At 40.3% G+C, this 13718-nt stretch overlaps 1 protein-coding gene across 12 annotated transcripts in view; it reads right to left on the reverse strand.

The window, feature by feature from the left end:
- LOC108260972 (adhesion G protein-coupled receptor L3) overlaps positions 1 to 13718 on the reverse strand; it is a 338157-nt gene that overhangs the window by 114548 nt on the left and 209891 nt on the right. For 8 of the 12 annotated variants that reach the window (XM_047152306.2, XM_017461737.3, XM_017461736.3 and 5 more), the window contains 2 exons: positions 11854 to 11868; positions 5475 to 6275 (listed from right to left, as the gene is read on the reverse strand). In XM_047152306.2, coding sequence (XP_047008262.1) covers positions 5475 to 6275; positions 11854 to 11868 — 816 coding nt within the window. The remainder of the gene's footprint in view (positions 1 to 5474; positions 6276 to 11853; positions 11869 to 13718) is intronic. The other 4 variants (XM_047152304.2, XM_053677424.1, XM_047152312.2 and 1 more) reach the window with 1 other exon arrangement.

Below are 13718 nucleotides of genomic sequence, written 5' to 3' on the forward strand. Positions count from 1 at the left end.
TCTGTATTATCATTTTGTACAAATAAGTACACAGGACATATATAGGACATGGGTGCATACTACCTTTTGCGATTAAATATAGCTGTGTTATATAACTCCAGGGGAGCACACTGGCTTAGTGGTTAGTACATTTTGCCTCACACCTCCGGAGTTGGGGGATCGATTCCTGCCTCCTCCCGGTGTGCGTGGAATTTGCATGTTCTCCCCGTGCTGGAGGGTTATCTCCCCCAGGCCAAAGACATGCCTTGCAGGCTGATTATCATCTCTAAATTGTTTGTAGCGTGTGTGTGTGTGTGATTGTGCCCTGCTTTGCAATGGAAACATTACAACAGGAGCAAGTACTTGTTCATGGAAATTATGTTATTGTCTTGGCGGTGTTGAAAAAACATATTCAGAGTCTTCGTAGACCAAGACCAAGACAAGCCCGAGTAGAATTTCACCTGAGTTTATGACGAGGCTTAGACCATTGACATGTGGTTTCAAGCCCAAGACAGGTAACACTATCGAGTTCCACAATCAACTGTTAGACACCACCTCTTTAACAACACCATTTAGAACAACCCAGAAAACACTGTTGTTGTTGTTGTTTTTTTTTTTTTCCTAATTTCTGACTACATACACAGTTTTAGCTCTATAAAATCAGTATCTGTGACTATCGTTGAATCAGACAGGCCTTATTCACCACTACACAAATGAATTGACGCTATCATCAGCACAAGAAATAATCCAACAGTATAATGATCCCGCTTGCCATTTGCACCATTTTCTCACTCGAGTGCCACACACAAGGGCGGTTATTAAAAAATGGTGAACATTTAGCCGCAGTCAATATCCGTAATGCCTCTCAGAGCTGCACTAGAGCGAGTAATGGAGCAAGTAAATCCCAGTGGAAACTGCAGGACACTAATCATTCTGCCTGGGTGTGTCCCTCAGCTGTCTCTATAACGCCTGTAACGGCTCTCCGACTGCACTTTCAGAGGCTCTGTCATTGTCCTTTTATCTTCCTGATCTCAGGTATGCACTGGCAACGGCATTACATCACACTAACGACGTGTTGAGAGAAGAAAGGAGAGAAAAGGTCGAGGAGGTGAAATCCGAGGGTCAGCCATAATGGAGAGGAGAGGATAGAAGGGTCAAAGATGACAGGCGGATGAGGGAAGCTCCAGTCCTAAGTCCCTAAGAAGTCGTCTTCATTACTGCACTGGAAAGGAGTTTCTTCTAGAAAGATGGTCTTGTTAAGACACAGCTAAGGCAAGCGAAGACACTGACCTGGTTCAACCTGACTCAACTAGAATGTGTGTGTGTTTTCTCTCCAGGTATCACTAAGAAGCATTGTAGATGTTTCACACTGAGGCAGCAACACACAGAGGATGAATAATGGTAATATTTACGCACATCCCCTGACACAAATCGCACATGAACGTAGCATGCACACACGAGCCCAGAACAAAACCACTTCTCCGAAGAATCACTCATTTTAAGAGTGAAGATAGGAAATGCTCTCCAAAACTCAAGGTGAATAACATATTTCTGATAAATCAAGTATTTAAAAAAAAAAAAGAGAGAGAGAACGGCTTGAGGTGAAGTCGTCGCTGTGGAGATGAGGATCCAAGAGAGAGAGAGAGAGAATGTGAGAGCACTCATCGCTGACCTTGGTGTTCGCTTTGAATCCGATTAAACCGAGAACAAAGAGGCAGAGCGAAATTCTGTGCTATGAGTTGCATCGATGAAACAGTTTATTAGGTTCACCCATCTTCTAATTGCTCTCATTGGCAAGATACACTTGATAAGTTTTGTGGAATAATTTGTGTAAGACAACTTCTAGTTCTTCTATCTGATCCGCTTTTATCTGGTTTTCACCTCAGCGACTACCAATACTGGATACTGCCGCTTAAAACTTAAAAGTTCATTCACAACTAGTTAGAGATGATGAAAATCTTGGTATCGTTTGAGTCATTGCAATGAAACTGGTTCTCTCAAAGGTTTATTAGAGCAGCTTATTAGAACATGGGGATGTGAGGTGCCTTCCGATCTGTATCCCCTTCCTAAAGATGACGACTAACGTTAAAGGTTGTAAATATGATGACACTTTATACGAAGTCACTTTTTGGGCAAGATTCCAGAGAAGTGGCTAGGCTTTGTAAGGAATAAAACAGTTTGGGATGTACTGCTATAGGAAAATAAACAATAACGGGGATGGTGTGATGCTTTCCAACGTGAAGCAAAGTGACTGTCACCAGCTTTTTCCAATAACAGCACATAACAAAGTGTTTTATTCCTCTTATACCACAACAATTTGACATCCATCCATCCATTTTTGGTACCACTTATACTTCACAGGGTCGCAGGGGAGCCTGGAGCCTATCCCAGGGAACTCGGGACAGGATGCAGGGGACACCCTGGATGGAGGGCAAGCCCATCGCAGGGCGTAATCACACACCCGTTTACACACTACGGACAATTCTGGATATGCCAATCAGCCTACGACACATGTCTTTGGCCTGGAGGAGGAAGAACGGGGAAGCAAAACTCCACACACACATGGCAGAGGCAGCATTCAAACATTCAACCCCGGAGGTGTGAGGCAAACGTGCTAACCACCATGCCCCCCAACAATCTGCCAATGGCATGGCTTTTTAGTCTGTTTACAGACACCCCCCCTTTCCCTCACCGTTCTCTGTTGCCATGTTACTGGGAAAACCACAAAGTGCAAAAGGTTTTTAAGCTGATCCGACTTGCTAGTATGTCTGATTATTGGTAATAACACTAGCTAGCTAGATCATCTAATCTAGCTCTGGTGCTAATTCAGTATCTGGAGGTATTTGTGTAGTGCTACAGAGATATGCAGAAGCTGAGTTTAAGTTTACCAATTTAGTACCTAATAAACTGACACCTCAATGTACACGTGTATACAGTACAACATCAAGAGCCCTACGGATACATAAATTCATAATGAAATGAAAATGAAGTTCATTTTACTCAGGTTCTTGTAAGCATATGTATTGCAGGTCAGCAGAGTCAGTTTTGGAGGTTTGCTATACACACACACACAAACATACTCACACACACACAAACACGCACCAGTGGGGCTGCAGCTGTGCTGGGAGTACATGCCCGGTGCTAGGATGCTGTGCGTTGCGAGCTCCAGTGAGCAGGCAGATCAGTCTTATATACCTACAGGGCACAGGTGACATTGGGCCTGCTACACACACCAGTCTGTATTTACACAAGCACACACACATTCTCTGTATGCTCAGTAAGCACTGCTTTTTTCGTTAAGTATAACAGCATGGAGGCCAGTTCATTTCCAGTGAGAGTAAATTTGGCACTATATAGTTAGGTCACCTTCTGAGCCCAGACTAGCTAATGTGTGCAAGAACACCATTTTGAACACTTTCACTTAATAAGCAGTGGCAACAACTGTGGCCCTGTGGCTGAATCTCTGCATGGCAAGCCAAACAGGAACATAAGAAGGAAGCAATTAGGCACAATGGCTACTGCCCTGCTGCTCAAGGAGGGTGCATACACACCTCACACATACACATGGCACAACTTGTGCAAACCCATTATCACTGTTGTTAATACACCGGGCAAAGAAGTCAAGCACAGGTAGAGGGAGATGGAAAAAGGAGCAACAGTTGGAAGGGCTACAGCTTGCCAAAGGTGACAAAGACAAATTGATCATGTAGGGATGATGGTACTGGGGAGTAAATTTGGTCTGACATGCCAGGTGGACAAACAAATGACAAACGCACATGACTGTAATTTGGTTTTGGACAATTATCACAAACTAGCCAGCTCTCCCAGCTCTCATACTGCAGGTATCAACCGGCAAGGGTGAAGGCGAACAAGTGCTTCCTCTGAGACACATCAAGCCAACCAACCACATCTTTTCAAACTGCTGCTCAGAGTAACATTCTCAGAGGAAAGCACTATCTGCCATCTTCCAAATACATGAACTCACAGATACCCACGACTGGGGTATATCATTCGTCCAACCAAGCGATCAAGGCCAATTTTTGCTCTCTTGCACTTCCAGCCACGGTTGACTGTGGGATTGTCAAGATTCCAACTTACGATCACCGGACAAACGCTTTTCAGTTACTCCTCTCGAGAGCCCCACTGATCACTATTTTAAACAACAATAAACTCCACAGATTTGGTCTCGGCAAATGTAGGATCCCCTTTTTTTGGGAAGCGATTCACTTATTGGAAAAGACTACAGTCCAAGATTACAGCTGAGCTGTGGCAGTCCTGGGATTTCAAGCTCACGATCTTCTGATCGCTGACTCGGAACCGAAACCACTGAACGGTCACTGCCCTATTCACAAACATTGTGCGCTATATCAAATGTTTTAACTTACTACCTTAGCCTCCTACCTATTACATCCTCAGAAAGTGCTCTACAATTTGAGCTAATTCACAAGTTACCCCACACAAAGGCAAAACAATGCATAGGTATCGCAGGGAAGCTAAGTAAGGGTACTAATGGCTGCTTTCAAAGCTTCAAAGCTGCTCTCATTGTCAAGGAAGGATAATGAAGTGGTTTCTAGCCTGATTGAAAAAAAAGTAATTCAACATCTAAACACTCATTCATTCTTTTCTTTAATGCTGGGCGCTATCAGGATAGCACAACTAAATAAATAAATTAAAACAGGCAATAGCAATTACAGTGGCTCTGGAAAGAAAGAACAACCCAGTGCCAGAATAACCTCCTTTAATCAACTGGATGTTTTGTCTCGTTCTTGTTTTGTTTTGTTGTTTTTTTTTTGTTCTGGTGAGACTTCAAATGGTTCACCAGTGTAATTACTCTAGAGAAGTAGCAACATTTCTCTCACAGCTGCCAGGCATGTTTATTAGTAATAGCAAAAAATGAACGTCACACTTAAAGGAATCATAATTACCACCAAATAATTACCACAAGCCCACACAGAAATGTGAGCAGAAAAAAAGACACAACAACAACCCAGTTTTCTTTTCTGAAGTTCTATTAATCTTAAAAAACGAATGTATATATATATATATATATATATATATATATATATATATATATATATATATATATATATATATAAATCTTTGCTCTCTGCTCCAATTAGAGTTCATTCAAAAAGAAACACTGCTAGCATGTCTAACCCCCTCAACCCCGCCACACTCAGCATTAGCGACACTACAGGCAAAGCTTTTGCTAAAACCACCAATTACCCAAGAACATTTCCTTCCCTTGCTACCCACTCATTTTATGCAGTGCATTTCTCAAGTGAACTAAAGGATACCAGAACTATTTTCACATCCTTCCCCTAGTGACCTCGACTCTACTGCTCCGATAAAACACTTCCTCACAATTGCTATAAATCACGGAGGGTCAGGAAAAATACTAAAGCACAAAGCATGGCTTTAGAACCCACCAAACCTTTAGACAAGCACACTGAAGTGTGATAAAACAAATTAACATGCCCGCATGGACGCCTTACCTGGTCGAGTGTCAAGTGCCCCGAAATCCAGTGAGTATTTAACCACATGGTAGTTATTCCAGACGTAGAGCAGGTTGTCCCTGGGGTTGTAATCTACGGCAGCGATGTACTGGTACGAGTTGGGAAAAGGGATATCTAGGTAGCCATCTTTGGAAAGCTCCGTGTTGTAGATGTAGTCGATCCTGTTGCCTGTGGCCTCGCTATCATCATCCTCGTAGACACTCCGGAGCACGTAGAGCACACCGCAGATCATGAAAGCGTTGGAGGCTGAACGTTTATCATAGGCTGTGTCCCAAGTACCTTCCACACGCAACGTGTATGGGTTCAGCTGGCTGACCACGATGCGACCACTGTTCTGCTCAGTGGCGTAGATCACCCATAGTCCATTCTCATCTACAGCCAGGTCCAGGTCTGATTTCCCCCCCCAGCGGTAGGGTGACGTGTCATGGTAGTTGGCACCAGCAATGATAGCCTCACCACTCTTGATGCGTGTACGCAGGTCAAACTTGACAATGTTCCTCGTGCGCTCCTTGTTGAAGAAGAGTGCACCATCATAGACTACAAAGCCTGTGCCGTCGACCCGGTGGGGGAGTTTGTACGTAGTCGTGGGTCGTCCTGCAATAAAGTCCTCCTTGCTGGAGTACTCGGTGAGGGTGTCTGTGCGGTACGGTGTCCACGGCATATAGTAGATCTTCTCCGAGGCCTGCAGAGGGTCTTTGCACCAGGCTCCTGACTGGTGATCAGACTCAAACAGGTGTTCACTTTGGTACACGCCCCTCAGGAGGCCTGGACACAGGAAGACTACAGGACACAAGAGGACAATCAGTGTAATTTCACCACTGATAACCATTGATTACAACATAATGAGAGTGAAAACGACAGTATGGGATGTTTCAGAAAATGAGATTGCTCGTTTAACTGGTTAACGTCTCTAGGCAGTCACTTTATCCTTAAGACTCTGGCGAAATGAATTCAACTAATCTTGGTCATCAAATAAAACCGATCTAATAAAACTCACAAAATACCCTTCTGGGCTGATTTATAATAAAAGAGCAGCCCTTACGTCTCCACACCATCGCAGACACTGATGTGATGCTAAAACATCACGCGTTTACCCAAGCAAAGGTTGCGCTGTAAATTTTGATAAATATGCCCAGGCGTCTTATTGGCAGTTGGTCAAGCAGGGTGGCGGCTTCGGAGACACAATAATTATTTTATATTTATTACTATCTGAACATATTCCCTCCCAATGGTAAGCCCAAGAAGATGTAGTCAATTTGTGTCATTTTGATTTATAATGCCTGCTTGCCTAAAACTAATAAGAGCCCATCCCTCTGCTTACAGTTTCCCAGCAGAATCGAATTTGCAAGCACATCTGAGCTTTGGTTTCAATAGCTATGGATCAGGTGCCCGATCCATACGGCTAAAAGGATTACTTTAGAAATATTGTCTAATTCCTATTAATTCCACAATCATGTATTGACACCAAAGACAATATAATTTAGAGAGAGGCAGTTAGCAGAGGTTTGTAATGAAATGCTGCACTTCTATGGGGTTGGGTTGAGTTGACATCTACTTCTGATGCCTGCATCTTTTTGATTGCCTCTAATAATTATAGTTTGAGCAAAGTGCAAAAAGTTGACACAGTCTTGAATGAAACATGTAGCTCTGCTTTTGTCCAACCTTTACTCGTCCTACATTTTATCATCTTTCGAAAGAGATACAAGATGGCGTCTCGGTTTAAAGCCTAAGGAACGCTGTACGGCTCTAAGGGAGAATAAGATCTAGATTAAGATCTAGATCATGAGGTTTCACAGTGATTAAAGATGGGATGCAGATAATGAAGAAAAGTTGTCGTTTTGGAGGTACAAGATTCTCTGACGATAGGACCACTTTAAAACACGCAATTCCTCGTGTGTCCTAAAATGCATAGCAGTCCAGATTTCCTGAAGGTTGGTAACCCAATAACCATTTAAAGTCATTATATATTCATGAGAAATCCTGCTGAATGATCTTTAGTTCCGGACGATATGACCTTCATTCCGATTCAAAGCACTGCCCCGAGAAGTGAAGAGATATGGGGCAAAGCAATGCTTATGCAGGCATTATAAACCTTAATAGGGTATAACATTGGATGTTAGATATTCTGATACATTATACAATTGTTATAATGTGACTAAGAATGAAGAAGAGAACTAATTTGACCATTCAAACATCTACAGTGTCATAAAGACAGCTTTCTATGAGAGACCGGTTTTTACAGTGGGAAGTAGTGGAAAGAATATTTGCCCTAATATATGTTGGCATTAAACACATAAAGTACCTGTGCTTAAAGGAATAGTTCACCAAAATGGAAATTTACAGAATTATGCATAAGTTCCAGTGCTAAACTAAGGAAGCAAACTTCAGATATCAAATATGTCATGGCTGACTGAACACATTTACATTTCAATTATTCATTTTCCATTAAACCTCAATCCTGAAAAGTTCTAACACACCCGATTCAGGTCATTGGTTATTACTTATGATAAATTAAGTGTGTTCTGGTAGGGGGGAAAAAACAAACAAACAAAAAAAAACGGTAACACATCTTGCAATACACTCCAGTGTCAGAGTCTTAGAATCCAATTTTAATGAAAACCTGTATTCTAATGGGAACATCACTTTTGAAAACAACTAAAACAGGACAAAGTTCAGATCTCAACAGGTTAGACAATATCAAAATTATATTACCTTTATAAACATAACGTCGAGGACAGTATGGACAATAATTATGTGGCTAGCAGAGACATGTTTTAATTTTGCCAAGTGCAGGGATATAGTATCTGACTCAAAAAGATCGGAGCATGATTTAAATTTAAGTTAACTTGATCATATGACATCACCGCTAAGCCTTTCTTTTAACGTCTTTGGCTTGATGTACTGTTACTGTTAGCATAAACTATTGCTTTTAATACACAATTTCATAGTTCAGCAACATTAACTATGCACTTATGAGGACCAAAGAAAGGCTGAGGAAAAGTGACCTTCTTAATCCTTATTCAGACTGTATCAGTTCTACACTTGGAGGTGGAGTAATAATTGCCTTTTAGTAATTTTAGTCCTCAAACCTATCATGTCATTAACTTGGAAGGATTATTTCTTACCAGTGTTTACTATAAAACACCCTGTAGGACTAACTTCAGGGCTTACGTACATGAATAACAAATTAAAGGAAGAAATATGGTGACTCTGTGCCATTTTGGTGGCGTGGTTTGGCTCCGCATGTCCTCTTCGAGGTTAAGGTTACTGCAAATGAAGGTTACCATATGAAGTTCTTCTGATTGATCGACTTTATCCTATGATGAAAGATTTCTGTCCAGATGGGAGTGATCACCTCCAAGATGACCCCAGATCTCATCCTGTCACCAGATCTCAAGTCCAGATTTTGGAGTGACGTGTTAGACAGCGCTCTCCACCACCATCATCAAAACACAGACTGAGGGAATGTCTTTTGAGGGACGAATGATGTTCACTGCTACAGTAAATTTCCAGAGAAAATGAGTGCCAAGCAACAATTTATGTTGTTTCTTTTCTTTAATTTGTCACCCATCTGTTTATTTAGGGGCAAAATCAAGCTAGACCAGGACTTTTTATGGGCAATTTTTTTATGCCTGCCAAACGAGATTTGCCCACTAATAGACATCCATGGAGCGCTCTGGTCAGTCACTGGGAAGTTTGCTAGAAAGCTATGCAATGTTATATTATTTCTTGTGCAAATCAAATCAGAGACCAAGTCTGCTAGCATGTGAGCTAAATATTAGGCTAAGTATATTTTGTGAATGATAAATAAAACAAATTGCCAATTTGGCTAATGCATTGCACAGCTATTTTTGCGTAATTAAATCCAGTAATTTATGCTTAGCCATGGACTGAGCTACGAGAGTGAAAAGCTGGAATAGTGGTGATGTCATATCATCTAATTCATGACTTAAACTTGTTGACCCCGGGACGCTGGTCACTTGGCAAGATCAGGATTTGGGCCAGCAAACAGATGGAGGACAGACATGAGAGGAAGCATGCAGAGTGAAGGAAGGGGTGACAGTGAAACAGGACAGACATAAACATGGATAGATCGGGAGAACAAATGTACATAGATGGCTGATTAAGATTAAACATTTTGCATTGAGACAGGGCAAGCTCCCTCTAATCAACCCACTGTCCACTAACAACATCGTGATTGCTATTAGATCCAGCTCCACCACCACTGTAGACACAGCTATATGGGAGAAAGTGTGCAAAATACGCACATTCCATGGTTATCATTCTGGTTCTCTATGAAATGTGTGTACTGTTGATTTCATTCCCCTTTTTTGCTGCTATGTACTGGTTAATCAAATGTAACGTGTTACAGACACTAGATCAGAACAGTTAGTAAGAGCTCCGTTCAGCGCCATGACTCTTATCACGTCTGTAGTGTAGTTCTGTTGTTCGGTAATACCGTAACCGCTGACGTATTGTACATGTCGAGATGCTTTTCTGCTTGTAAAGAGTAGTTCATGGAATTACTGTAGCCTTCCAGTCTGCTTAAACCAGCCTGACCATGTGTATATAGGCAAGTGTGTATGTAGCACCCTTTCCAAATCCCCACACCATATTTCCTCAGCCTGTAACCTGCATGCCTCATCATAATGATGTCATTTCAAAGCCTGACAGCTTACTGGTTATTGATTGGACGATGCGGTTGATTTTAAAATGAGGTGGCTGTGTCGATACGGCTGCGGTGGGATCCTATGAGATTTAATACACATCGCACAAACCAGGCTATATTGAATGTGTGAGTGTGAGTTTTAGCAGTGGAGTCAGAAAGAAATCGATTCTTTTATAATTACATGAGGTGCATTCGGGAAGACGGGTCTGGTTTGGGTATACTTATAATCTATATGTGTAACAGCTCTCCGGGGCTTGGAGGAGTTATTAGATATATTCTGCAGATTTTTCTAGACCTGTGTGTATGTTTAGCTTTTCACTACATTCTCTTACATACTCTGATTTGATTTATCCATCTAGGAATTTCTATGCAAAGGTTTTACAACAGGTTTCTTACTGTGAAAACTTTCCAAGTTGAACCATTTTAGTGATCTAGTGATCTAAAGCTTTAAGAAGCCCTATTTCCTGAAACGATATACATTATATACATTAAATACCTACATGCATAGCTAAAAGCTTGGCTGCTTGTTTTGGTACTTCTTTGGTACTCAAAGTATCATTAGGGTCCTCTGATTTGTGTCTTATGGAAGAAGGTTTACAGTTTCTGTGTAGAACCCTACTGTGGAAGGTTCCAAGTAGACCCCTTTAACTATCCCAATATGTTCAATACACTCTTAATGAAAAGGCTTCAGCGAGCACCGTGAAGATTTCTCTGGTTTGTGCATCTTGTAGATCTGAGATGTCTTCAAGTTTCTGTGAGGATTTTTTTTACAATGGAAAGGTTCAGAAACTTGTTAGAGGCCTGTATAGTTAAAAGCTTGGGTTGTTTTTGGTCCTGTAACCTGATTAGTTCTTTATAGACAAAATGCTCTTGAACAACTGGAATTTTAAAAAACAAATAATCAAATAAATAAATAAATAAATAAATAAATAAATAAAGTTGGCATACATCTCATTTTATCAAGACAAATCCAATAAATGTATGCGAAGTGTTTATTTCATAATCCATAACGTCCATGTCGTATCTAGTGCTACTTTAAAGAGTCATTAGGGTTCTTCAGCTTGTTCCAAGCAGAACGCCTTAACTATCCAAAGAATGCTTGACAACCCATAGTTTCGAAGAGTGTAACTTCATCTACAATCTCTATCTATCTATCTATCTATCTATCTATCTATCTATCTATCTATCTATCTATCTAAGCTCTTTGAAAGAATCTAGACAAAGTTTAGCTCTAGAACTCTAAAAAGGTTCCTCAGTCTGTCTCTCTGGAGAGAGCCTCAACAGCCCTGGCAGAGGGTTTCCATTAAATAAATTTAATGGAATTTTTATTTAATTTAAATAAAAATTAAATAAAAATAAATAAACATCATGGACCTCCTGGCTATGCTTCAAGGACCCCACGTTGAGAACCAGTGATCTAGGATACTAATTTGAATATAGATATGTGGACTGATCACTAAATGGACACCCAATTTGGACATTTTTGCGCGAATCCAGCAGCAAATCAGGGGAACCAAACCAATCACGGGTGTGAAAATGTGGATGGGCGTGTATAGAGGAAATACATTTTCCAACAACAGAAAAACAAAAACACACACCACATCTGCAGAATCCACTTTCATAAAGAACATGGGGGGGGCAGGTTTGTGGGGAATGGGGGGAGGATTGTGAGAGGACATTTCACTTTACCTTTCTGTTCCACTTCTAGATAAGGCATGGAAAAGAAAACAGAGAGAGAAGAGAAGAGAAGAGAAAAGCAGGACAATGAATCATCACATAATAACCATAATATTGCACATATATAAACGGCTCAACCTGTATCCTGTAGCGAGAAAGAAATGTCAAATGTGTTTGTGCTGCGTCAGCGTCCTTGAAGAAACAGCATTTAGAAAAGAGACCGGGTTAAATATGATGCATTTTACTGAGAAAACAAAATACTGGATAAACATTCATAAGTGCATGTTATCACCGAGGCAAATAAATGACAAATTCCATAAGAGTACATGAGTGTGTATCTGATTGGCTGGGTAGTTTGTAGTAGCAAGCAAAAAAAAAAAAAAAAACATCAATTTCTTGTTCAAGTCTGTGACACAAAGCCACAATTCTAGCGATTTTTATTAAAACTTGCTAAATATTATGCAAATTAAGCATAGTGTGTCATCGTAAAGCGACAAACCCAAGCTATTGCCCTTGGTAAATTTCTCAGACCAAATCTGTTTCATCTTTTTCTGCATTTTATTGTGAATATTATACCACAATGGTACTGAATTCTGGATTCTGATAGGTCAGAAGGTGTTGAATAACTGTCTATTAAAGTGTTCCTTCTGTTACCTGTAATTTTTTCTGTAGTAACAACGAACATACACAGTTTTTTTTTCTTTTTTAAGCATGTAATTGATGCGTTTGTGATGTGGTAAAATTTCTTTGGGGAGATGTTTATTGAACATTTAGGGAAGGAGTCTCCAGTGTCGGTGCTTTGTAACAGTTTGAGGTACAGCTGCACTGTAAAACCGGATAAGTTCATTTAACTCAAAAAATTTGAGGAAACTAATTACCTCCAAATGTTTAAGTTGATAAATCAGTTTCTTTAAGCCAAATACACTTAAATGACAGAGTAAAATTTTTGTTATATTTAAGTGTATTTGGCTTCAAGAAATTGATTTATCAACTTAAAAATGTTGAGGTAATTAGTTTCCTATTTCCTAAATTTTTTGAGTTAAATGAACTTATCCGGTTTTACAGTATGTAAGTTTTCCCCTGTAGGAAAGTCTTCAGAGCAGAAAAGTTTATGTTTTGTGATTTCTCATTAACATGACAGCCTGCCTTTTTGTCTTATACGTGGTTAAGGTTGGTAAGGGAACGGCCATTTATAACCGTTATAAGTGATAGGATGTTTCCCAACAACGAATGAACAAAAAAATATGATTTGGCGTTCTTTAATAAATAAAAAAAATGACAAATCGCTGTGATATACGAGGGATAAAACACTTTAGAACATGCTGTTATTGGAAAATAATCAACGTTGTCGTGGTAACAGTTACTCTACTTTCTGTTGTTGATTTTCCTATTTTCCTATATCATCACACCTAATAGTGTTTTATTTCTTACACAGTGATGTGTATAAATTATAGACCGACTGCGTAATTGTGAGCTTTTACTTTCTTACTGGAAATGGTCACGTCATACCTACAAGAGTAACTTCTTGTGGCATCCGTGACATATTGCTTGCTGATGTAACTGCAGGGAAAACGCACCAGTGTGTCTTTGTCTGTCTTTGTGTGGGTGTGTGTTTTGCACTCACTTGCCTTGTCCTTATTAATTTAATAAAGCAAGACTAACCGCAGTCTGAGAGACTGACAGCCAGATATTAAACCCAATGTTGTAGACATCAGTGGAACAATCTTTTCTGATGACTCTGATATTTCATATTTGTGACACGCGGAGGAACGCAGCCAAGTGTTTCATCTGATATAAGGTGTTTATTAGAACCGCTGAACCTGTTTCGTTATTATTTACACCGACCATAAGAAAAGTAGTTAAGAAACAGAGGACAC

Source organism: Ictalurus punctatus, chromosome 29 (assembly GCF_001660625.3).
Source record: "Ictalurus punctatus breed USDA103 chromosome 29, Coco_2.0, whole genome shotgun sequence".
Lineage (NCBI taxonomy): Eukaryota > Metazoa > Chordata > Actinopteri > Siluriformes > Ictaluridae > Ictalurus > Ictalurus punctatus.